The sequence below is a fragment of the Eulemur rufifrons genome, chromosome 20, assembly GCF_041146395.1.
Source record: "Eulemur rufifrons isolate Redbay chromosome 20, OSU_ERuf_1, whole genome shotgun sequence".
In the NCBI taxonomy this organism is placed as follows: Eukaryota; Metazoa; Chordata; class Mammalia; order Primates; family Lemuridae; genus Eulemur; species Eulemur rufifrons.
Window position 1 is genome coordinate 6,609,907 of NC_091002.1, and position 25,686 is coordinate 6,635,592.

A 25,686-nucleotide genomic window follows, 5' to 3' on the forward strand; every position below is an offset into this window, starting at 1 on the left:
CTCCTCCTGACCTGTTCTGTCCCTGGAGGCTCAGATGGCCAGAGCTGGGGACTCCGAGCCCTGAGCATGGTCCCACCCTTGAGGCAGAGGGAAGCACCTGGGCAGGGGCAGGTATGAAGGGCAGGAGGACAGGAGGGGCACTTGCTGCTCCCAAGGCTCCCCTCACCCTGCCCCCAGCCAGCCCCTCCCCCTCCCACAGCCTGACAACATCCCAGTCAAGCTGAATACTGCGGCCATCCTACGAGAAGGGGCCTTGTACCAGCGGCAAGTAGAGAAAGAGCTGCAGAGGTGAGGGGTAGCAGTGGGTCTCCCCCACCTTCCGAAGTATGGCCCGTAGGAATGAAGGCCCGGAAGAGAGGCCTGGGGCTGGGATGCTCTGCGGAGAACAGGCTCAGGGGTCATGACCAGGCTGTGGTCCTGCAGGGGGTAGGGGTGGCAAGCAAGACTGTGTCAGGGTCATCATTGCATCTTGCAAAGATAATCCTGGCTCAGTGACTTAGCAAATGCCTGGCCCGTCCCAAACCTCCCTGGGGGTCCCCTCTTCCTTGGACCCCTTCAGGGTGCCCCCTCCTGTAGAACACGAGGGCTGGCTGTGAACCCCTGGGCATATCCCGTGCCATGTAGTTGTGTTTTTCCATGTCTGCAAGTTGGGCTGTGGGCAGCAGCTTGGGTGGCTGACAGACGGCTTGATGGATGAGTGGATGGACAGACAGTGGACAGAGCAAGGGTAGATAAACAAGAGGATGAAGGGAGGGGTGGGATGATGTGGCTGACAGGTGGCTGCACAGGAGGGGGACAGATGGATGGCAGGCTGGTGGGCAAGGGACAGAGTAGGTGATGTGGCTGCATGTTGGGTGAGTAGCAGACTGTGCCTATGAGGGCCACTAGCCCCCAGGGAACCTGTGGCCTCCTGGTGGCCCCAGCCACAGAAGAAACCCCGAGCTGTGTCTTGATCCCTCTGTCCCCAGGGTTGACAAGCTTGTGGATGGGGCTGGGGACTTCTCCGAGTTCCTCGAGTGGCAGAGGAAGATGCAGACAAAGGACCTGGAGGAGCGGCTGGCCGCAGGCGAGTGCCGGCGGCTGCAGGGGAAGCTCAGCCACGAGGAGGCCATCCTGGCCCGGCAGAACCTCATGCAGGAGAACAAGCACAGGGCGGAACAAAAGAAGGAGGAGGTGATGTACCGCACGGAGTAGCTGGGGCATGGGGACAGCCAGCCAAGCCGTGTGGCCTCTGGGAGCTGTCAGAGAAGCCAAGCATGCGTGCGGCAGCTGGCCATGGCCTGGCGGCACCTGTGGCCGTTGGCCTTCAGCTAACCCTAGGCCATTTCCTCCTAAGACCCATAGGGTGGCCATGGTTTCTCTATCCCCACTGCAGCAGGCAGGGATGTGGAACAGTTTCAGGTCAGCTGGGCTAAGTGGACCTTCTGGTCAGTAGTTCTGCTCCAGATTGCCACGCGTCCCCGCCAGCAGCGTCAGTTGATACACAGATCCCTGGGTTCCCCTGAGGGAAGCCCTGAGATTCTGGCAGAAACTTCCAGGTGAACATGTTTGCATATGACATGTTTGTATATGATGTCCTCCCCACAGGAGGGTTTGTGGACATCCATGCTATCACTTTAGAGGCTCCTGATGTATCATTCCTGGCTCTTCCTCCTCCTAGGACAGCCACCTAGGTGGGGGCTCTCAACCTCTGCTCCCCCAGAAAGCCTGTTCCTCCCTGTGGGCATCCCAGTGGCCTGGGAGAGGGGGCAGCCTGCTGGCCGCAGCTCTGCCTGTCCCGAGTGCATCCCCCGAGGGCCTGTGGTCGGGCCTGCTTGACAGACTCATCTGTCTATTTGTATTCAATCTTAGGGTTTGCCTTTTCTTTCCTTTTTAGTTCACTTTTTTAAAACTATAAACTCCAAACAATATGAAAAAGTAGACTCAGAGGAGTCTCACTTCTTGTAAGTCTGTACCTTACAAACCATTTCCACCTGCACTTGTAGGTCCTTGTTTTCATTTATTTCTGGATTTCCTTTCCTGTCTTTCTTTCTAAGCAAAGAATACACTTGTCTACGCACCATTTTTACTTCCCTTTTTCCTTTCATAAAAGGTCACACCTTGCTTTCTCTGCAAAGAATAATGTCACAGAAGTCTTCCATCTTTGTGGAAGTAGATTTTCAGGGTAAACTTCTAGAGGAGGATTGTAAAGTCAAAGAGTAACTGGATAGGTGGGAGTTTTTACTGCTGCTGTTGTTGTTTTGTGGAATATGTGGTTCTGTGAAACACAACCAAATACAGCCTCTTCACGGAGCTTATGCCAGCTTCACTCCCCTGGCGGCGGGAGAGGGGCCATCCTGCGCCTCACCTGCAGGGCGTACTGGATTGAACTCGTGAATTGTTGCCAGTCTCATGGGTGAGAAATAGTATATTGGTATAGTTTTGATTTGCATTTCATTTGTTATGTGTGAATTTGAGCAAATATTCTTGTATTTAAGCCATTTCTGTATCTTTTCCTATGAACTGTGCATATCTTTTGTCCATTTTCTATTGAGCTTCTGACCTTTATTTCCTTGATTTATTTAATTTATTTATTTAAATTGACAAATGCAAGTGTATATATTTATGGTATACAACATGATGTTTTGAAATGAATACATTGTGGAATGGTTAAATCAAGCTAATTACCATATGCATTTTCTCACATATTTATTTCTGGTGAGAACACTTAAAATCTATTCTCTTAGCAATATTCAAGCATATAATACATTATTATTAACTGTAGTCACCATGCTGTACAGATGTCATGAACTTATCCCTCCTTTCTAACTGAAATTTTATATCCTTTGACCAACATCTCTCCAATCCCCTTCCACACCCATTCCCTTGATTTTTTAATGTTCTTTATGTATTAGAGAAAATAATCCATTGTAATGTATTGTTACAGATGTTTTCTTCCAATTTGTCATCTTGGCTTTGCTTATGTGTTTTGCCATGCAAACATATTTTTTATGTCATCAAACTTAGAAATCTTTTCTTTTATTGTGTTTGGAATTTGAATAATGAGAAAGGTTTCTTTCATACCAGGTTATGGAAGAATTTTCAGGCTTTTCTCCTGGTCCTGAGAACGTCCAGCTACACACATTTATGTGACTAATATTTTTTTTTACTAAATTAGCCAGTAATTTAGTAAGAATTTTAAATTTTTCTTGTGTAGTTCATGTTGGAGTGATTGATGGCTTTTATAACCTTAATGTGTTGTTGTTTTTTTTGGAGACAAAATCTTGCTCTGTCACCTGTACAGTGGTGTCAGCCTAGCTCACAGCAACCTCAAACTCCTGGGCTCACGTGATCCTCCTGCCTCAGCCTCCCAAGTAGCTGGGACTACAGCTGCATGACACCACACCAGGCTACTTTTTCCATTTTTTGTAGAGATGGGGGGGTCTCGCTCTTGTTCAGGCTGGTCTCGAACTCCTGACCTCAAGGGATCCATCCCACCTCAGCCTCCCAGAGTGCTAGGATTACAGGTGTGAGCCACCACGCCTGGCCTTGCTGTGTTTTAATCAGCTACAGTTTTTGTTTCCGCTTGAGGTTCTATTACAACAACCTGGCCTTTCCTCTCCTCCTCTGACCTTGTTGCTGCACTGTTCTAGAGCCTTTGGGAGCACCTTTTCTTTTGAGGGGAGAGATGTTTGAGATATTGAATTTTCTCTGTGTAAGACACAGACTCAGTTATCCACCAAGGAGCCTCTGGGCCTCATGAAAACAAATATTGATTTCCGTGTCTGGCGCTTTTGTTTTTTCCCACAGTGACCAATATCAAGATACTCCAGCAACAGGGCTGAGAAAGGATATATTTTAGAATCATGAGTGTAACATTGATATATTTAACTCTAACATTGTCTTAAACAACTCAAATATATTTTCTTCATTTAAATAATTTTATCCCCCTTTTAATATAACTTGATGAACCATACAAATAACTAGATATGTTGACTAAAACAAATAAAGATCATATAATTACTTGTTTTTAATCCATCACCACCATGAAATTAATCTCACAGGCGACCAGCCATGTGAGAGTAGGTCTCACTAAATCCCCTGGGTAACAGCAGGTCACATCTGGTTGTCCTAGGGGACCATTCTTTGAGAACATTTTACCAAGTATTCAGTCAGATTTAGCTGAGCAGCACTTGCAGCATTTTCCCAGTTGGCTCAGGGCACATAAATGCTGTTCAGTGTGTTCTGTGTTCATTTCCGTTTTGAAGGTGTGCCCGTGCGGGTGACTAACAGCTCTGGCCTGGTGTAAGCATGGCGAGCAACCCTCGTGCATGTGGTGCTCTGCAGTGGCAGAATGAGGAGAGGTGGGAACCTGGGTGGATGTCCACCGCGGGACCCACGGATGCATTAGGCTGCCTCTGGCCCCTGAGTGACTTGGGCGGCATGGTGGGTCCAAGGTTATGCCAGGATAGACAGAGCCAGGCATCGGACCCTGGACTCTGACCAGCCAGCTGCTCTACCATTTACCACCCTGGTGGCCCTAACCTCACTGCAGCCTGACCAGATGACCACCAGCTCATCACTTCCCCAGCACCTGTGCCCGTCCCCTGCTCCCGGCCTGGGCACCCTTTTTTCTTCTTCTTCCCTGGCCTGCTCCCGTCTCTCTGCTGACTCTGATGCCTGTGCTGGGCCCTGTGCCCAGTGTAGCTGAGTGGGTGTGACTGGCTTCATTTTCCCAGCAAAGAAACTGAAACCCAGGGAGGCCCATGACTTGTCTGGGGTCACAAAGGCAGAACTGGTCAGGTGGACAGGGGCAGAACTTAGAATTCTGTGTATCTTACTGCAAGCTGGTGCCTTCTGCATGGGCCTGTGCTGCCTGCCCTTCCAAGGAGCTGAGAGATACTTCCTGGTCTCTTCTCCTCACTCCCAGTTCCTAGCTGCCTCCATGCCTGGGCCCTTTGTGATCCTGTCCCCAACAGCATGGGGCACAGGGCCAGTGGTGCAGGACGGGGCCTCCTGGCCCAGGCATCTTTCTTTCTTTGCTGCTTGTTTACTTACTTGAGATGAGGCTTCTGGTATATTCTGGTAGCCCACTTTTTTTCACCTCGTATTTCCACACAAGCATTTCTCCTATTTATTAAAAAGTTTCAAAAATAATTTTTTAAATAAACTTTTTATTTTAGGACAGTTTTAAAGTTCACAGAAGAGCTGCAAAGATAGTACAGAATTCCCATATCCTCCCTACCCAGTGCCCTCTGTTGTGAACATCTTACATTACCACGTGCATGAGGTTCCTAGTCTACCATAACAACGTGCCACAAACTAGTGGCTTAAAATGACAGAGATTTGTGCCCCCCCCCCCAAGGGGCACTTTGGGAAGAAGGAAGGACGTGAGCTGGAAATCTGCCAGCAAGCCCAACCTCGAGGGGACTAATGGGCTTGGCCCCAGGTTCCAGGTGTTTCAGGGCCAGGGCCTGGGTCTGCCTTCAGACCTCATGCTGCTCCCTGGACTGGGGTGGGGCTGAGGGACAGGAGGCCCAAGCTCTCACCGTGGCGGGTCCACTGTCCCAGCAGACGGCCAAGCTGATGTTGCAGTGTGCCAAGAGGCGCCTCCAGGAGGACAGGTCCTTGAGGGAGCAGGTGGAGCAGGCAATGGAGTTGCAGAAGAATGTCAAGTTGGCCCAGGCGAAGCTTGTGAAGGGCCGACGGCAGATAGGTACGGTGGAGAGCCAGGCACCACGAAGCCCTGCCCAGCTCTGCTCTTCCTGCTCAGGTGCTGGGCTGGCGGCCTGCCCTGAGGGAGCTGCTGTGGTCAGTGATGTCTGGGTGCCCCTCGAGGGAGGGCCAGGGTTGGGCAAGCTCTCCCAGGTGACCGCTTGACCCTTTGACCCTGAGGTCAAAGGTCAAAGGCCTGACTGAGCAGCTCCCGGGGAGGTGTGTCCCTGCCCAGCACCTGCCAGGCCGCTCGCTGGCCCCCTCAGCATGCACTGGGCCCCCAAGCCCAGGAGGTGATGGAGGAGAGCCGGGAGCTGCTGCAGCGCAGCGCAGAGGCTGCCAGGGAGGAGCAGAGGCAGCGCTGTGAACTCATCTCCCAGCTGCGTGCACTGGAGACACGGCCCACACGCAAAGGCAAGCTCGTGGACCTGACCCAGGTGAGGACCCATGGCAGGGCATGTCTAGAATTCCCACTGAGGCCAAAGGCAGGTCTTGCCCCACCAAAATCCACCTGGCCACTCATCATCAGCCATGGACTCGGCAGTCCCGTGTTGCAGGCCTAGGTCTGGCCCCATGAGTTCACAGTCCCACCAGTGAGGCAGACACTGAGTGGGTCCTCTGCAACCCCTGGGGGAGGGGCCTGGGCCCTGGGGGTGGCAAGGTAGGAACCAGGAGGCCACTTGGGAGCTGCATGTTGGGGAGGCTCAGGGACTTCCCAGGCCTGAGGTGGGAAGGGATGAGTAGGGAGAGCACAGGTGTTCAAGGGCCCAGGGCGGAGCAAGAGGCAGAGGCCTCCTGGAAGCCTGTGTGAGAAGGCACAGGCCTGGGAGGGCCTCGGGAGCCTGCTGCAGGGGCTGGCCTGACCCCAAGGGGTGTGGGGAGTCAGATGAGTTTTTGGCCCCAGGTCCCAGCGGTCCTGGCTGGGAAGATGGTGGTGAGCTCCATCTGGGACCTGCCACAACGGAGGGGCCTGCAGGGCACACTCCACATATAGCACTGCAGAGCAGGGCCCAGACTGGAGAAGCTGGAAGGGGGGCACTCCGTACAGGCAGTATTGATGCAGAGGAAGGAAGCCTCCTGGCAAGGGGGTAGGCCTGTGGAGCAGGGGAGGGGCACTTGTGCTCCCCACCTGGGCCTGGCACAGCTCCCAGTGTGGGGCCTCCCTGCCACCCCACAGATCCCTGGGTATGGCCTAGAAGGGGAGATGTCTGTCGTCGAGCTGCGAGAGCGGCTGGCCCTGCTCAAAGAGACCCAGCAGCGTGAGGAGGAGGAAAAGCGGGATCAAATCATTCAGGGCAAGCGCACCAAGAGCCAGGATCTGCAGAACACGGTGGAGCAGATTTCACTGTGCCGCGCAGCCATGGGGAGATCCGCAGCCTTGAGGTTGGTACTGGTACCAGAGGCCCAGGGAGGAAGCCTCCAGGTGGGCAAGCAGCATGCCTTTGCACCCTCCTGGTGGGTCTCCTTGCCACAACCTACCACCCTCCTGCCCAAGCAGTTCCATAGCAATAACTGCCCCACCCCTATTATTTTATTAGATTATTTTTGGGCATATAGAAATGGTAAAAAAAAATCATGTACCCATGGCTTAGATGGCTGTGACCTAGAAGCAGTCATTTTGCATATAGGTCATGGGTAGGACTTTTTGCCCTATGTGCTTCCTCTAGCCATCTAGCTATTTATCTGACAGCAGAACCATTTGGAAGTAGTTGCAAGCATCAGACTCTTCACTCCAAAACACTTCAGCATGCATCTTCTAAAAAAAAAGGTTGTCCTACATAAAGCACCATGACACAACTAGAAAATTTAACAAAAATTACCACCATCATCTAAATATCCTGTCCATATTCACATTTCTTGGGGCATCCAAAGACTGCCAAAACGTTTTAAAGACTGTTTGCTATAACTTTTATTTTCTTCTTAAACCAGGATCTAGTTAGGGTCACACACAATGCACACTCTCACACACATACCTTTTTGTTTGTTTTGGGGACACTGTGGTGACTTTGTCCAGCTCGATATGGCTGTCCTGGGCAGCCTGGTCAGGCATGGGATGGGTAGGCATGTCTCCTTCCCCTCCTCAGCCCCATCAGACTGGGCTTTGAGCCCTAGTCTGATCCCCCAGGAAGGCCTAGCTGCCCCAGGGGGTGTGGTGCCCAGACCTGTGGTAGCAGAGCCTGGTTCAGGCCTCCAGAAAAAGTGCCGAGTAGGACTGGGGTGGAGTGGATGATGGGGTCAGCAGAAGGAAGGTCTAATTCACCGGTCCTCTGAGTGCTGCAATTCAGAGGAGCCACAGCACAGCTGCTGCTGGGCTGTTCAGGGAGGGCTAGCTGGCCACCCAGCAGGTCCCCAAGGCAGCACACACCCAGAAGACCTCATTACTTCCCAGCTGCTGACCTTGGCCTGGCAGATCCCAGACGCAGTCCAGTTGGTCTTTGGGTGCCTCCAAGGGCCCAACTCCAGCTAACAAAGATCCTGGAGCCCCCTCATGCATGCAGCCAGATTCAATAGCACTAATTCACCAGGAGAGTTTTAGTGGGTGGGTGACCTGGACAGTCAGCCAAGAGCCATGGAGACAGGGAACAGCACACGCAAAGCACATGCAAAGGCCCCAATGCTATGAAGTGCACTTACATCAAAGCCAGCAGGAACAATATGTATTATATAATCAGAAGGAATATGGCCTATGTATGGAAATATTTGCAAAGACATCACAGTATTAGCAGTGGTTACCTCTAGGCAAGAGGCAAGGGGAGTGTGAGATAAAAGGGTCTTTCACATTTTTACCCCAATTATAAATATAGTTAGTAGACATGTAATACTTTAAAAAATGTTAAGTAAAAAAGCAAAAGGGTAGAGGCGCTGGCAGGACCCCCACCCAACCCCCTGCACAGTGATCCTTACAGGGAGCACCACGCTACAGGAAGCATCCCCGCGGCCTGGGCACGCCCCCACCACCGCGCCCACCCCCACCCCGCCTCCCCACCCCCGCACACGCTCCCTGCACCTAAATCATTCTGGTGAACTTCTCCAGCTGCACAGCCCAGCAGCCCGGCGTCTCCTGGGCCCGTGTCCGGTCCTGGGATTGGCTTTGGCCGTCCGCTGGCTGGCTCCTAAGCCCCCGCATGGTCACCCGCCAGGTGGGAGAAAAAAAATGCACTCGCGACGGCCCCCGGCGCGTCCTCCCAGGACGAGCGCGTGCTGGAGCTGCGTCGCAGGATCGCTGAGAGGGCTGCCGAGCGCCGCAGGCAGGCAGCCCTGCTACATGTGTCCGCGCCGCGGCCCGCGCGCCCCAAGCCCCGGGTGAGCTTGGGGCGGCTGCAGGGAGGCTTGGGGGTGCAGAGACGCGAGGCAGGGGTGGGGGTCCCGGCACGGCGAAGGGCGGGGCACGGTGTCCCCACCCGCTCAGACGCCGCCCCCGCCCGCAGGCGCAGCTGGAGGCGCGGCGCTGGCTGGAGCTGGAGCAGAGCCGGGAGCACAAGCTGCGGGCTCGACAGCAGGGAGGCTCCGCCCGCGGGCCCGTGCGCCGCCTGGAGGCTGCCTGAACTGGGCCGAAGAAAGCGCGCGGCCCGCCGGGTGCACCTCCTCTTCCTTGGCAGCGCGCCCTCGGCCCCAGGACCCCTCCCTGCACCCCTGCTGCACGCCTCACCTCTCCGCTGTCCCCACCTGCCCAGAGTAGGGTTGCCGGATAAAAGGCATGACGCCCAGTTATTGCGTGGGACAAACTTATGCTAAAGAGGTATCCGCTCCTTGTCTGGAATTCAAATATAATTGGGCGTGTGCATCTTGACGTGCCAAATCTGGCACCCTGGCCCAGATCCTAGCCCTTTCCTACGGCCAGGTGCAAGGCATTCCTGGCGACCCCGCCCCCTCCGGAGCTCCCGGAACCCCATCCCCCCCCGCACGTGGAAACCTGCAATCCCCACCCTCAGCCCGGAGCCCGGTGGCTTCACCTGGGGAACGCCCAAGACTGGGTATGCGATTGTGCCTGTGCGTTTGGCTGGGGACGTAGCCAGCATTCTTTAGCACCATCTCTGGACTGGCTCTTCATGCGCCTCGGGGATCCTTTTCACGATCTCCGGGGACGTAGGACTAGCCCGCCCTCTTCTGCTTAAGAGGCCACTGGCGCCCGAACAGGTGAAGTGACCTGCCCAAAGAGCCAAAACACAGAGCTAAGTCTGGGTTACTTTAGAGCACCCTGCCTGCTCCCCTTTCTCCAGCATCACTGAAGGAGGCTGGACCCAACAAGGTTGGGGCCACCGGGGGCAGGAGCTCACCCAGGGCGGGGACCAGGATAGATTCGTGTTGCACTGGACTGGAGAAAGCTCCACCTTGAGGACAGGCTTCTAGAGTGAATGCCTGCTTGTGAAACACAGCCTCAAGACGAAGGCACATTATGTTGCAGTTCCCAGGAAGTAGAGAAAACGGTCCATGGAGTAGGGAGCAGTAATGGAGGGACTGGAAACTGCAAGATGGACAGGTGTCCAGGAGAGAGATTGCCCCCGCTCATATTCTCCCTGGGCCTGCACAAGAGATGGAAACTCAGATTGGGAGGCTGGGCCCCAGGGTACATTCAGATCAGGAAGGTGGGCATCTCTCAGCATTGATAAGAACAGATTAAAGGTCCAGAGTCCTATCCCAATGCTCTGCATTGTATCAAAACCCCAGGACTTTCTTACAATCTAGGTTGATAAGGAAAGGGATTCCCATCTCTCTGTCAAAATAGAGCTGGGGGCAGATTAAATTTCATTTAAAGAAAAACATTACATCCTATGTTGTGTAATTCAAACCCATTTCATTTGACATCAAGGTAATGCATTTATGATGACTGGTCTAGACAGTCCATCAGGAGCTCTGGAGGTTTCAAAAGGAGATTTATTAATTCCCAAAACTGGCACTCCAAAAGTAGGGTGGACTTCAGGATGTGCCTGATCTAGGAGCTCTATCTCCAGGCTGGTAGCAGTTCCAGCCTCAGGAACATGGAACATCTGCCCAGTTTCACTGGCCTGAATTGAACATATTTGTGCTAAGCCAGTTCCCATAGTTGGAGAACGTCTGCATATTTGCCTGAAGCAATTACTGGGGTAAGAGGGAGAATTACCCTTCACCTATTAGGCTGGCCTAACTGATGGTGCTATTGGCAACAATGCTTGTTGGCAGTCAACAAGGTCCCCTCCTCTGTCCCACCCTCCTGGACTGAGCAACTGCTCAGAACTAGCTTGAGAGCACCTGGGGCCTCTCTTCCATACAAACCTGAGTGGGAGCAGGCATAAGACCATTCCCTAAAGTTATGGCCTGAGGGTAGGCATTGTGCAATAGATTGATGGCAAAATGTCTCCCTGTATCCCCACCCCTTGTGACTTTTGATTCAAGAGGCCCTTGAATCTGGTCTGGCTTAGTGACTTTCTTTGACCAACAAGGTGCAGCAGAAGTGGCCATGTGCTGGTTGTGAGTCTGGGTCCCAAGTGACCTTAGAGCTCCTACTTGTTCTCTTGGAACCCTGCCCAGGCCCTGTATGAGCATAACCAGGGTGGCCTGCTGGGATGAGACACCATGTGCAGGAGAGCCAGTTGTCCCAGAGGCCATCCTAGACCACCTTACAACCAGCAGACCCCAAAATGTGAGGACGTCCAGGAGCAGAACATTCTCCATTCCCCACTGACTTGTAGATTCATGAGCAACATTAATGGCTGTTCAAAATATTGAGATTTAGGATGGTTTGTTCCAAAGCAACAGCTTGGGACTGCAAATTAGTTCAACCTCTTGTGGAAAAGAATTTGGAGATACCTCAAAGAGCTAAAAATAGAAATACCATTCAATCCAGCAATAGCACTATTAGGCATCTACCCAAAAGAGCAAAAGACATTCTATAATAAAGACATCTGCACCCAAATGTTTATGGCAGCACAATTCACTATTGCAAGGATGTGGAAACAACCCAAGTGCCCGTCAATTCATGAGTGGATTATTAAAATTTGGCATATGTATACAATGGAATCTTACTTAATTACAAGAAACGACAGTGACCTAGCACCTCTTATATTTTCCTGGATAGAGAGTGAGCCCATTATCCGCAGTGAGGTATCACAAGATCGGAAGAATAGGCTCCACATGTACTTGCCATCAAATTGGCACTGACTGATCAACACTATGGCGCTCACACGGTAGTAATATTCTCCAGGGATTAGGGGGTTGGGGGGGGTAAGCTCACAACTAATGGATTTGGTGAGCATTGTAGAGGGGAAGGGCATGCCTCTAATCCTCGCTTGGGTGAGGCAAAGACATAAAATGTAACCAAAATGTTTGAACCATCATAATATCCTGAAATTTAAAAAAAAGAAAGGTATTGAGCAAAAAAAAAAAAAAAACCACCAAAGCAACAGCTAACTGAAATCTCTCAGGACCCAAGGGCCTTCATACTGGGGACCCCTGTCTCCCTCTCCCTGCATTGGCTCTTTGAGAGAGAATCATACTACCCCAGAAAGAGCCAGCCAGAGGGCAATAGGGTGCTGGGCAGCCGGTCTCCCTGTTTCCACTCCCCAGGCTCTGAACTCCCTCCTATTTCCTTCTCAGCTCTGAGGTCTCTTCCTCAGGGAGACCTTCCAGGCATCCTGGTTTAGGGTCTTCTGGGCTTCCGCTGAGGGGACAGGCTGTGCTTCTCCTTCCGTCTCCACCATCAGGTCCCAGAAGAGTCCCAGGACCAGGCCCTCGCAGGAACGAGACGGACACGCTCGGTCCAGGGCCTGGCACCAAGGGGGTGCTGAAAGGGGGCCAAGCCTGGTTTCCAGACAACAGTCATGAGACCCCCCCAAACCCTGAGCACGTTCCTCACAAAGGCCTTGTTCACAGGCGAGGAAACGGGGTCCCGAAGAGGGGCGCGGAATGGCTGGCCTGGGCTAACGTCCAGCTCCGCGCCTTTAAACCGCTGCGTCCGGCCAGGGGTACAGCGGCCGGTATGCGGGGTCGTGACCTAGGAATGGGCAGGCTCGAAGCCCGCTGGGCTACGGAGACCACAAGCGGATAGACGCTGGCGGCGTCTAGATGGCCAGCGGCCACCACTGACCAGGCGCTGTGTCAGTCCTCAGACCACAACTCCCGAGAGGCCTCGCGGGCCAAGCGCACCGGTAGCGCCTCTCGCGGGAAAGTGGAAGCTCCAGAGAGCGAGCGTGGGCGGGGCCGGAAAGAGGCGCGTTTCAAAGTGGTAATAGATGGTTTTCTTGTCCAATAGGATTGAAAAATATGCCTCCCTAACGGGCAGACCGCGGAAGTAGGGGAGGTGGCGGCCAATGGGGACGCGCGGGAGGCAGTGCGGAGGCTCCCAGAGCGGAAGTGGGTCGCTGTTGAGGCGGCGGCGTCTTGCTTGAGGGGTTCTCCTTCGCGGCTTGGAAAGGTGCTTCTTCTTTCAAGTGCGTTGGTTGCGGCGCTCGCGGACCACGCCAGCTATAAGTAAGGCCAGGCTTCTCGGAAAGGGTGCGGCAAGTCAGGGCCCGGGCAGATGCGGGGTTGAGGCGGCTTCGCGGCCTTCAGAGGCCTTGGCGCCTGCCGCTTAGGGGGCCGCCTTGCGCGGCTCGACCCTGCTGAGGCCCCGTAGCCCAGCCGGGCCTCCTCGGGACCTCGGGCCACCTCTGCCCGCTCTGCACCGCCGTCCGCGCAGGTGCACCGAGCCCAGCTTGGCGCGAGCAATGAAAATTGGGAGGTCTCCATCTGGTTCTCGGCTCACTCTGGCGGGCCGCGGCTGTGTGGCTTAGTCTGTAACCTAGGAAAGGAAACTGAGGCTCAGGGAGGGGCAGGGACGCGCCCAAGGTCACTTGGAGAGTCCGGGAGGGCCGTTCGGTGGCAAATGTGGGCAAGGTTTTTGTTCTTCGCTGACGATGCCTCCTTTGTGTGCTCCCGCTGCCGCCCCACCATCGTGGAGTCTGCGAGTCTGCCGGGGTGTCTGGGCCGCGTGGCGGAACCTTTTCTCGTCTGGGATGGGGCTGATGCTGGATGCAGGCCTAACCCTGGGAGCGCCGAGCTCGAGACCTAGAACTTAGTAGGGAGTAGGGCCTCAGCTTCCAGGAGTGCTTCTCGGCCGGTCGTTGGTGAAATGTGTGACAGCGACCTGCGGCCCAACTCTACCTCTCGGGCCCTTCACCTCCCTAGCGCGCCCGTAGATAGGTGTTCAAAAATTAGATTTCTAAGACGCGAAACACAATACCTATCGAACACCACTTTTCCAGCTCTTGATTCATTGAGGGAGGAGGGAAAAGGATAGAGCTTGGGCAAGCTGTTTTTGTAGGGTTTTGAGCTTTTGTCTCATGCTTGGTGTCCATGGATGGTCACGATCTTAATCTCTGTTCTGCTGCTGCACCAAGTTCTTGAGCCAGACCTACAATCTCAGCTCTGGAGCCTTGCATTCACCTTAGGCTGCCCAATTGGTTGGGGAAACTGAAGCCCCGAAAGGTGAGGTGGTCTACTGAAGGTCACACAGACAGCTAGTAGGTGGCAGACCGAGTCTAGTTCCTGACTGCAGGATTAGGCCTCTAACTTCAGTGACCGGAAATCTGGGACAAATGGCAATGAAAGGCAGAGATGTTGAAGAGAATCTTTTTTTGTTTTTCCTGATGATTTGCTTTTTAGTGGACAGGGAGACACTGGGTTCAGTTTTACCTAGAGTTTGAGGTGAAATGGGAACAATCGAGTGGGAAAGATGTATTACTGGCATTTGTATTACCTGAACTTGAGCTTCCAACTTTCATTCAGAAATGTTCTAATACAGTGTTTATTAACCTTTTCGTTATTCAGAAATGTTCTAATACAGTGTTTATTAACCTTTTCATAAATTACCGCCTTGTGAGGAGCTTTTTACGCATTGTTTTCCTAGTCATTCCCCTCCATGAAATTTTAATGCCACATGTAAATTTATATATTTTTACATAATGTGTGTATATCTATGCTTTATACAGAAAATGAGTAAGTTTTTTTGTGCTCTTTAACAATGCGGTGTTAATATTCTAAGTCAGCATATTTTTGAGATCTCTGTATGCCAAACTTTCTGCTTGAAATATAACAGTAAACAAAATAATTATGGTGGCCAGGCCTGTTATCCTAGCACTCTGGGAGGCTGAGGCAGGAGGATCCTTTGAGCTCAGGAGTTCGAGACCAGCCTGAGCAAGTGTGAGACCCCATCTCTACTACAAATAGAAAAAATTAGCTAGGTGTGGGAGGCTGAAGCAGGAGGATAACTTGAGCCCAGGGATTTGAGGTTGCAGTGAACTATCATGACACCACTGCACTCTAGCCTGGGCAACAAAGAGACTGTTGGGGGGTGGGGAGGGTGGAATTGTTATGGTGCTGGCCTTCCTGGAACTGAGTGAGGGCGGAGGGAATGAGAGATAATGCTGGCAATCAGAACACGAGCATACCTCGTTTTATTGCACTTCATGGACAGTGCGTTTTTTACAAGTTGAAGGTTTGTGGCGACGCTGCATGGAGCAAGTTTGTCAGTGCCATTTTTCCAACAGCATGTGCACACTTAGTGTTTTCTGTGTCACATTTTGGAGATTCACAGTATTTCGAACTTTTTCATTTTTTTTTATATCTGTTGTGGCTTGTGATCAGTGATCTTTGACGTTACTGTTTTACTTGTTATAGGGTTCCATGAACTGTGCCCACATAAGATGGTGACCTTAATCGATAAATGTGTGTTCGGACTGTTCCAGCTGACCAGGGATTTCCAGTTGTCTTCTCCTCAGGCCTTTCTATTCCTTGAAACACAATAATACTGAAATTCTGCCATTTAATAACCCTACAGTAATTTCTAAGTGTTCAAGTTCATCTCTTACTTTAAATCAAAAGCAAGAAATGATTACACTTAGTGAGGAAGGCATGTCCAAAGTTGAGATAGGCTGAAAGCTTGGCCGCTTGCGCCAAACAGTTAGCCAAGTTGTGAATGCAAAAGAAAAGTTCTTTCAGAAAATTAAAAGTGTTACTCCAGTGAATACATAAGAAAGCGAAACAACCTTATTGCTGACCAAGCAAACCAGCCAGGACATTCCCTTAAGCCAAAGCCTAATCCAGAGCAAGGCCGTAATTCTCTTTAATTCTTTGACGGCTCAGGTAAAGAAATTTACAGAAGAAAAGTTTGAAGCTCGCAGAGATTACTTCTTGAGGTTTAAGGAAAGAAGCTATTTCCATAACAGAAGTGCAAGGTGAAGCAGCAAGTGCTGATGTAGAAGCTGCAGCAAGTTATGCAAAAGATACAGCTAAGATCATTGATGAGGTTGGCTACGCTAAACAGCTGGTTTTCAATGTAGATGAAACAGCCTTATATGGGAAGAAGATGCCATCTAGGAATTTTATAGCTAGAGGGGAATCAGTGCCTGCCTTCAAAGCTTCAAAGGACAGGCTGACTCTCTTGTTAGAGGCTAAGGCAACTGACTTTAAGTTGAAGCCAGTGCTCATTTACCATTCTGAAAATCCTAGGGTCCTTAACAATTAAGCTAAATCGACTCTGTCTGTGGTTTGTAATGGAACAACAAAGCCTGGATGACAGCACATCTGTTTACAGTATGGCTGACTGAATATTTATTTTATTTTATTTTATTTTAAATATGCTTTTCCTGATCTGGTCAGCAATGTTTATTATAATTCAAACATTAAAGATAATATAAGATAATTTCAAAATTATTCTTTCTAAGCACAAAACATTTTGTAACTTTTTATATAAATTTGCATTATAAACTACTATACTTTAATTCCAAATGAAAGACTCAAGTACACTTTTCTACCTAAGCTTCATTAAATGGTTAATATGGTTTGCATTTCAAGTCTCCTCTTATCAAGATCTTTGGATATGTAAAATATTTCATCTCTCAATTTTAAAACAGTGGTTTACTGAATATTTGAAGCCCACTGCTGAGACCTACTGCTCAGAAAAAAAGATTCCTTTCAGAAGATATACTGTTCATTGGCAGTGCACCTAGTCACCTAAGAACTCTGATGGAGGTGTACAAGAAGATTAATATTTTCATGCCCATTAACATAACATCTGTTTTGCAGCCTGTGGATCAAGGAGTAATTTTGATTTTCAGATCTTAGGAGGGATGTTTTGTAAGGTTATACCTGTCATGTATAGTGATTCTTCTGATGGATCTGGACAATGTAAATTGAAAACCTGGGAATGATTCACATTCTAGATGCCATTAAGGGCATTCATGAATCATGGGTGAGGTCAAAATATCATCATGAACAGGAGTTTGGAAGTAGATTCCAAGCCTCGTGCATGACTTTGAGAGGTTCAAGACTTCAGAGAAGGAAGTGACTGTAGATGTAGCAAGAGAACTAGAATTAGAGGTGGTGCCTGAAGATGTGACTGAATTGCTGCAATCTTATGATGAAACCTGAACAGAGGAGATGCTTATGGATAAGCAAAGTAATTTCTTCTTCTTCTTCTTTTTTTTTTTTTGAGACAATCTCACTCTGTTGCTGGAGCTAGAGTGCCATGGCATCAGCGTAGCTCACAGCAACCTCAAACTCCTGGGCTCAGGTGATCCTTCTGTCTCAGCCTCCTGAGTAGCTGGGACTACAGGCATGCACCACCATGCCCGGCTAATTTTTTCTGTATATTTTTAGTTTTCCAGCTAATTTCTTTGTATTTTTAGTAGAGATGGGGTCTTGCTCTTGCTCAGGCTGGTCTCGAACTCCTGACCTCGAGTGATTCTCCTGCCTCTGCCTCCCAGAGTGCTGGGATTACAGGCGTGAGCCACGATGCCTGGCCCAAAGTAATTTCTTGAGATGGAATCTCCTCCTAGTGAAGATGCTGTGAACGTTGTTAAAATGACAACAAAGGATTTAGAATAGTATATAAACTTAGTTCATAAAGGAGCAGCAGGGTTTGAGAGGATTGACTTCAATTTTGAAAGAAGTTCTGTGGGTAAAATGCTGTCAACAGAATCATGTGCTACTGAGAAATCTTTCATGAAAGGAAAGCCGTCAATTGATATCAATAACTTCATTGTCTTATTTTAGGAAATTACAAAGAATTAGCTGGGCATGGTGGCGCATGCCTGTAGTCCCAGCTACTCGGGAGGCTGAGGCAGGAGGATCCCCTGAGCCCAGGAGTTTGAGCTTGCAGTGAGCTAGGCTGACGCCACGGCACTCTAGCCCGGGCAACAGAGCGAGACTCTGCCTTAAAAAAAAAAAAAGAAAAGAAATTGCCACAGCCACCCAGCCTTCAGTAACCACCACCCTGATCAGTAAGCAGGCATCAACATCAAGGCAGGACCCTCCACTAGCAAAAAGATTACACCTTGCTGAAGGCTCAGATGATCATTAGCATTTTTTAGCAATAAAGTATTTTTAATTAAAATGTGTGCATTGTTTTTTAGACATAATGCTATTGCACACTTTATAATCTCTGAGTATGCCTGTGTCAGTTGTGCAGGAAGTATGGCAAGACATGGGACTGGAAAAGTAAGCAGGAACCAGATAACAAGAGGTCTTTGGTGTGCCCCCATGTTAAGGAGTTCAGAATTTATCTTAAGGCCAAGTGTGAAACACTAAAGTAAATTTTAAGCCGGGAAGTAACACAGACTTGTGTTTTAGAAAAATCACTGTGCTATGAGAAGAATGGATTAGAAAGGTAGACAAGGCCGGGCACGGTGGCTCACACCTGTAATCCTAGCACTCTGGGAGGCCGAGGTGGGTGGATCACTTGAGGTCAGGAGTTCGAGACCAGCCTGAGCAAGAGTGAGACCCTGCCTCTACTAAAAATAGAAAAAATTAGCTGGGCATGGTGGCTTGTGCCTGTAGTCATAGCTAGCTACTCAGGAGGCTGAGGCAGGAGGATCACTTGAACCCAGGAGTTTGAGGCTGTGGTGAGCTATGATGATGCCACTGCATTCTAGCCAGGGTTACAGATCAAGACTCTGTCTCCAGAAAGAAAGAAAGGTAAACAAGACTAGTGACCATGGGACCCAGTTAGGAAGAGAGAGAAGGATAACTCAGACTGGGGTAGTAACTGTGGGAACCGAACTTGATGTCAGAAATCACCAGTTGTAGCAGTTCTTCACTGGCAATTTACATACTGGCTATTGGCAAAACCCATGGATGATAGTTTGTAGCCATACAAATTTCTGGAAAAGATTTGGGGTGCTGCTTGATAAAAAGTCGGTAAGCAAAGTAATTGATGTGCTATATAAAAATGGCTTTGTGTGTTTATGTGTTACTGGTATCTTAGTCCATTTTCTGTTGCTATAACAGACTACCACAGACTGGGCAATTTATAAAGAAAATAAGTTTATTTGGTTCATGGTTCTGGAGGCTGGGAAGTCCAAGATTCAGTGGCCACATCTGGTGAGAGCCTTTGTTCAGTGGAGCATCACATTGAGAGAGGTGAGACAGAGAAGGAAAAAGGAGGCCAAACTCCCAAGATAGTGGCATTAATTAATTCATGAGGGCAGAGCCCTTATGACTCGGTCACTTCCTTTTTTTTTTTTTTTTTTTAATCTTTTTTAATTTTCTTTTTTAGAGACAGGGTTTCTCTCTGTTGCCCAGGCTGGAGTCAGTGGCTCAATCATAGCTCACTGCAACCTTGAATGCCTGGGCTTAGGTGATCCTCTCACCTCAGCCTCCTGAGTAGCTGGGACTATAGGTGTGCGCCACCGTGGTCGGCTAATTTTTAAAAAATATTTTGTAAGGATGAGGCCGGGCGCGGTGGCTCACGCCTGTAATCCTAGCACTCTGGGAGGCCGAGGCGGGTGGATTGCTCAAGGTCAGGAGTTCGAGACCAGCCTGAGCGAGACCCCGTCTCTACTAAAAATAGAAAGACATTATATGGACACCTAAAAATCTATATAGAAAAAATTAGCCGGGCATAGTGGCGCATGCCTGTAGTCCCAGCTACTCAGGAGGCTGAGGCAGTAGGATCGCTTGAGCCCAGGAGTTTGAGGTTGCTGTGAGCTAAGCTGACGCCACGGCACTCACTCTAGCCTGGGCAACAAAGTGAGACTCTGTCTCAACAAAAAAAAAAAAAAAAAAAAAAAAAATATTTTGTAAGGATGAGAATCTCGCTATATTGCCAGGTTGGTCTTGAACTCCTGACCTCAAGTGATCCTCCCACCTTGGCCTCCCAAAGTGCCGGGATTACAGGTGTGAGCCACTGCACCGAGCCCTGATCGCCTCTTAAAGATTGCACCTCTCAACACTGTTACAGTGGCATTCAGTTTCAAAATGAGTTTTGGAGGGGACATTCAAACCAGAGCATCAAGATCTCCTTTTGAAATGATTTATCTACATATTTCACTGATTCACAAATTAGGAACCTTTGAAGGAGTCTTTATATAATGGTGGCTCATGTAGAATATTACATGGTGGGTTCTTTATTGTTAAGATATATTAATCATTCACATATGTACTCATAACTTGTCTTTTCTAAATATCTTGTTTCTCAGCAGGATTTGGGGAATTACAGAGCAAGGTGTTTTGAGTTTCCTCTCTGAAGAGGAAGACCCAGAGCACAGATACTGCTATACCCTGAGGTGGGAGTTCAAGAAAAATGAGATATGAGCATAAAATGGAGGATGCTGTTGCAGGCATCTATAATTTCATTTGGAAGTGTTTTTTTTCCAGGCTTAAATAAGAATTGACAAGTTTATTGAATACCACACCATGAAGGGTAGGAGAGGCCTGGAAACTTTTCAAAATGAGTATTATCAGTACCCTGCTGAGCAAAAGAGAAATTGTGATTGTATAGTTTTCCTGGACTGTTATTTTTAAACTACATGGTTTCCTGGTGCACCCACTAAGGTACATTAGCTGCAAAATGTATTGATAGCTGAATAAATTGACCTACTGTGTAGATTTCTGTTACGTACACACATTTAAGTTTAAAGAATGTCTGCTAAATGACAACTTTTTATTTGGGGATTCTAATAGCAATTCTTTTCTGGTGTTAGGAATTTGACTCAGTTGTCTATAGAAGTCACCCTTGGTTTATGATATATCTACTGTTGGAGTCCCTGCTTACTACTGTCTCTTATAGAACCACCTGCCAAGTAGTTGTGGTTAGCCCCATATTACTTGTCCTGAGGCACAAGGAGAGCAGGGTCACTTTTTCCCAAGGTCTCACAATTAGCAGAGCTAGCGTCTTAACCCCTACCTAGCTAACTATGAATTTGTTCCTTTTGTTGGGTTTTGCTACGTCATTCACCTTTTTCTGTAGTTGGAAAGCATATGACCAGTGTTTATAGCAGCTTCAAATAGTAAAAAATAAAACTGAAAAATCAAGGATATTATCATTATTTTTACCCAAGAGGGGTCTGATTATAAATATTCTGAAGAAACTTAATTGTTCCTGAGTTTCTCCCTTTCCCCTCAGAAAGGGGAAGTGGCCTTAGGGCCTAGGCATTTCTCTGTCTGCTGCACCTCACCTCTTTAGCCCAACTGTTGCTAAAATCTACTGCTTGCTGTGGCAGTGTTCTTTGTAACCTATACTAAGATGTGCTTCCTTTCTAAGCACCTTGACATCTTCCAGTGTTTATTTTGGCCTCCTACTTGTAAGTTGAAAATGCTTCAGGTAGAGATGTTCTCTCCTGTTCTCCCACACTGATCTGTCATTGTTTCCCCCAAGAGACAGGGTCTCACTGTGTTGCCCAGGCGGGAGTGCAGTGGCTCTTCACAGGCACCATCAGCATGCACTGCAACCTTGAACTCCTGGACTCAAGCAATCCTCCTGCCTCAGCCTCTGGAGTAGCTGGGACTGCAGGAGTGGGCTCTGATCATCTGTTTTTTAAGTCTCCCTTTGTTTCCTTTTGGTGATTGTTTTTACTTGCAGTGTAAAGGCTCTATTTCCCCTATTTCTGAAATTCTTTTTCTTTCTCAAAAACACCTGCTATCTCTTTCAAACAACTGATGACCTTGATAATTTCATTTCAATGGAAAAAAATCCTTGCTTATTTGCATGATTGTCCCAAGTGCTGTGCTAAGGGGAGGGGATGCCATGATAAACAATCAATTTAAGGTTAAATGTTTATCATGTTAGGGGAGTACAAAGAAATGGTTAAATCAGGACTTGGAGGAGTGAGAGAAATGGAAATATCCTTTGAGGTGGGCCTTGAAGGATGAGCAGAAATTTCCCAAAGTAGAATTCCAAAGTAGGGTGGAAATGGCAGGACCCTTGACCATATATCAAATTATGGCACTATGGTAGGAAAGAACCTAGAATGGGTGACTCGCATCCCGGGTACCTGCAGTATAGCACAGTTCTACTGCAAATCCTGGTTTTGAAGCATGAATTTGTTCTAATGAGATTGATATATTAGGGAACAACTTGAACATAATGGGGATTTTTAGATTGTGTACAATTTCATCTGTGAGAAATATTAGGTGAATACAAATTTAAACCCAGCAGAACCAAGCCACGTGCACTGTATATACCTCAGTCATCTACCACCTACCTCAGTTGACTTCTTTTTTTTTTTTTTTTTTTTTTGAGACAGAGTCTCACTTTGTTGCCCAGGCTAGAGTGAGTGCCGTGGCGTCAGCCTAGCTCACAGCAACCTCAAACTCCTGAGCTCAAGGGATCCTCCTGTCTCAGCCTCCCGAGTAGTTGGGACTACAGGCATGCACCACCATGCCCGGCTAATTTTTTTTTGATATATATATTTTTAGCTGTCCATATAATTTCTTTCTATTTTTAGTAGAGATGGGGTCTCGCTCTTGCTCAGGCTGGTCTCGAACTCCTGAGCTCAAACGATCCGCCCACCTCGGCCTCCCAGAGTGCTAGGATTACAGGCGTGAGCCACCGCGCCCGGCCTTCCTTAGCTTCTTTTGTGTGAGTCACTGACAAAGGTTTTGAATGCTGTGCCCCTAATTCCATTTTTTCCTCATAAACCCTGTGGGTTTTTGCATTGTGAGATGATTTTTTTTTTTTTTTAAGGAGCACATATGTCCGTAACTACAAATGAAGCTGGAAAGGTGGAGGGGTGAGTTGGGAGAGGGGGTTGGCTACATGGAGTGAAGACTTTGGGCCATGCTCTGAAGGCAATGGTTGTGATCATTTGGGAGCATGTGCCATAATCTTGGATCTTTTGGAGCCTGGTGATTTATTTATTTTTGAGATAGGGTCTCACTGTGCCGCCCAGCTAGAGTGCAGTGGCATCATCATAGCTCACTGCAACCTCAAACTCCTGGGTTCAAGCGATCTTCCTGCCTTAGCCTCTGCAGTAGATGGGACTACAGGTGTGCGCCACCATGCCTGGCTAATTTTTCTATTTTTTGTAGAGATGGGATCTCACTCTTGCTCAGGCTGGTCTCAAACTCCTGGCCTCCAGCAGTCCTCCTGCCTCTGCCTCCCAAAGTGCTAGGATGACAGGCATGAGCCACCGCCATTGTGGAGGCCTTGTGAAGCTTTTAATCTCCACAGACCCACCTAATGTTCTTCCTTTTGCTCCCTCCCCTTCCTGTTAGAGCACTCCTATCGTTGTAGGTGTTTGTGAAGCTTTATCTTCCCTGGAAGCCATAGCCATCGACTTCTTTGCTTTCTAGGTAAAGTGTTGAGGCAGAGGGTCTGGATTAGGGCTTCTGCTGCAGCTCATGGGCCGGGTGCTGGATCCCACTGCCAAAATGAAGGTTCCTAGAGAATTGGGTGTGGCTAGCCCTTTGGTGACTGCATGTGTCATTTCATGAGCCAGCCCACAGATGCATCTGACTAAGGATGGAGGGAATGCCTGTGCTGAGGAGCCCAGGGGCACTGCTATTTGAGATCAGCACCCCCTCTGGTGTACGCTTGGGGGAGTTCCCATGTGAGGCACTGCTCAGCTGCTCTCTGCTGGTATGGGTCAAAGAATCAGATTTGTAAACTTCTGACCACCACTCCCATCCCAACTGACCCTGGGTTCAGGATAGAGTAGGAGCAGCTAAGCTTGCCAGCTGGTCTTCTCTGGCAGGCTTCATGTTCAGTGGCCATCAGTGTTGCAGCAGCCCAGCATGCCTGCTTCCGGTGCTGGCCATGTCTTTGCGGGAAGGGTGGCAGGTTGTTGATGGCCTCCAGCCATCTCCAGGTAGATTTGCCCATTGGCCTCTGCTGTCTTCTCAACCTCCAGAGGAGTGGTTCCTTAGGTTTCCTTCATTTCCTTCCTTTTCCCTGGCCCCAGGAATTACCTTGTTTGTATCAGCCCCAAATCGCAGACCACCTCAGCTGAAAAATGTGAAGGCTGAAGGCCCCCAGGGATTTCAGTTGTGGCCTAATTGTGGGTGGCGGCTTCATCACCACCACCACCACCACCACCATTGGGTAATTGTGTCAGACCCTGGTCAGACGATAAACTTGTGGAAGGCCCAGTCACATCTACTCAGCATCTAAACATGCCTCATTGCCTCTCTAAGCATAGTCTGCTGCTTTCTGCTTGACCAGATTCTTTCATCTAGTCCCTGCAAAAACCTCAGGGGGGACCAATGTTCAAGGCCCCTGAGGCTTCTTTAGAAATAAGTAACTTACATTGCTTCTGTGCTGGCTTTCATCTGCCTCCTCTCTGAGTCCTCCTCTAAGTCTAAGCAGTCATGATTAGCTACATCCTGCCAAATCTTTTCTGGAAATGAAAAGAACCTTGCTGAGAACCAGAAACATTTGTTCTAGTTCTCCTGGGGGTGAAGGTTTGCATTGCTCTTATTTAGTAGCACTAACACTTGTAAGAAGATGTATGTTTTTGGTCCTTCTGGTATAATACATATTTATTACTTAATTTATTGATCATCTGTCAAGTTAGAATATAAGCTCCATGAGTGGGTTTTTTGTTGTTGTTTACCACTCTATTTCTGGCCCCTGGAAAAGTGCCTGACCCAGACTAGGCACCTGTAAATAGTTACTGAATTAATCAGCTGATGGCATTGCCTTCAGGGTGGTAGGAACCATACTGGGTGCTTTCATTCAGTGGCCACTGTTCCAGAGAACAGCTACAGGGTGAGAGATATTTTTCTCACATTAAAGATATGGACACTGAGGCACAGAAGTCAAGTATTTGTGCAAGGCTACAGGGCTTAAATGGCCAGCCGCATACTTGCTGACTACTTACCATGCACCCTTATTTGTATAACAAGCACGAGGCTCGTGTTTTTCTCAAGGCAGTGGCATAAAGATCCATTTATGAAGCTCTGATGTGAAGGCTATTGGCAGCTTTCAGGGTTCGTGTCCAGTTTCTGGAGGGCAGGTTGTATAGGGCATTGGAAATTGTTGTCAGCCTTGAGGGTTTTTTTTTTTTTTTTGGAGACAGAGTCTCACTCTGTTGCCCAGGCTAGAGTGAGTGCCGTGGCGTCAGCCTAGCTCACAGCAACCTCAAACTCCTGAGCTCAAGCGATCCTCCTGTCTCAGCCTCCCGAGTAGCTGGGACTACAGGCATGCGCCACCATGCCCGGCTAATTTTTTCTATATATATTTTTTTAGCTGTCCATATAATTTCTTTCTATTTTTTTTTAGTAGAGATGGGGTCTCGCTCTTGCTCAGGCTGGTCTCGAACTCCTGAGCTCAAACGATCCGCCCACCTCGGCCTCCCAGAGTGCTAGGATTACAGGCGTGAGCCACCGCGCCCGGCCGAGGTTTTTTTTTGTTTTGTTTTGTTCAGTGTGGGTTTTTGTTTTGGTTTTTAAGATGGGGTCTTGCTATATTGTCCAGGCTGATCTTGAATTCCTGCCTTAAGTGATCCTCCCGCTTCAGCCTCCTGAGTAGCTGGGACTACAGGCACAAGCTACCACACCCAGCTCTGCCTTGGAAATTTTTGACATTCTTTACAAAAGTAGTTGAATAGTACACCACAGTCTTTAAAATATTCTTACTCTTTAACACACATTCTGTAATTCTACTTTTGAAATTTCATTTAGGGAAATAATTAAAATAACATGGGAATGATTATATGTTTATGGCTTAAAGGGGAATATGCAACCTAGGCAGTTGGTGCCAGCCAGTGCCCAGTCAGTCACTGATATGTTGGCATTGCCTTGATGAAATTCTGTAGGATT

The 25,686-nt window shown here is 48.9% G+C and overlaps 2 protein-coding genes across 2 annotated transcripts in view; both read left to right on the forward strand.

Moving 5' to 3' along the window:
- The window catches only part of CFAP99 (cilia and flagella associated protein 99), a 28,270-nt gene extending 19,031 nt beyond the window's left edge, over positions 1–9,239 (forward strand). The window contains exons 9-15 of the mRNA XM_069495491.1: positions 200–288; positions 969–1,173; positions 5,554–5,695; positions 5,980–6,131; positions 6,872–7,077; positions 8,835–8,997; positions 9,123–9,239. Of these exons, the coding sequence (XP_069351592.1) occupies positions 200–288; positions 969–1,173; positions 5,554–5,695; positions 5,980–6,131; positions 6,872–7,077; positions 8,835–8,997; positions 9,123–9,239 (1,074 nt within the window). The remainder of the gene's footprint in view (positions 1–199; positions 289–968; positions 1,174–5,553; positions 5,696–5,979; positions 6,132–6,871; positions 7,078–8,834; positions 8,998–9,122) is intronic.
- Positions 9,240–13,046: 3,807 nt separating this feature from the next.
- Positions 13,047–25,686, forward strand: part of RNF4 (ring finger protein 4) — a 35,255-nt gene continuing 22,615 nt past the window's right edge. Inside the window, exon 1 of the mRNA XM_069495872.1 lies at positions 13,047–13,140. The gene's annotated coding sequence lies outside the window, so the exon portion shown is untranslated. The remainder of the gene's footprint in view (positions 13,141–25,686) is intronic.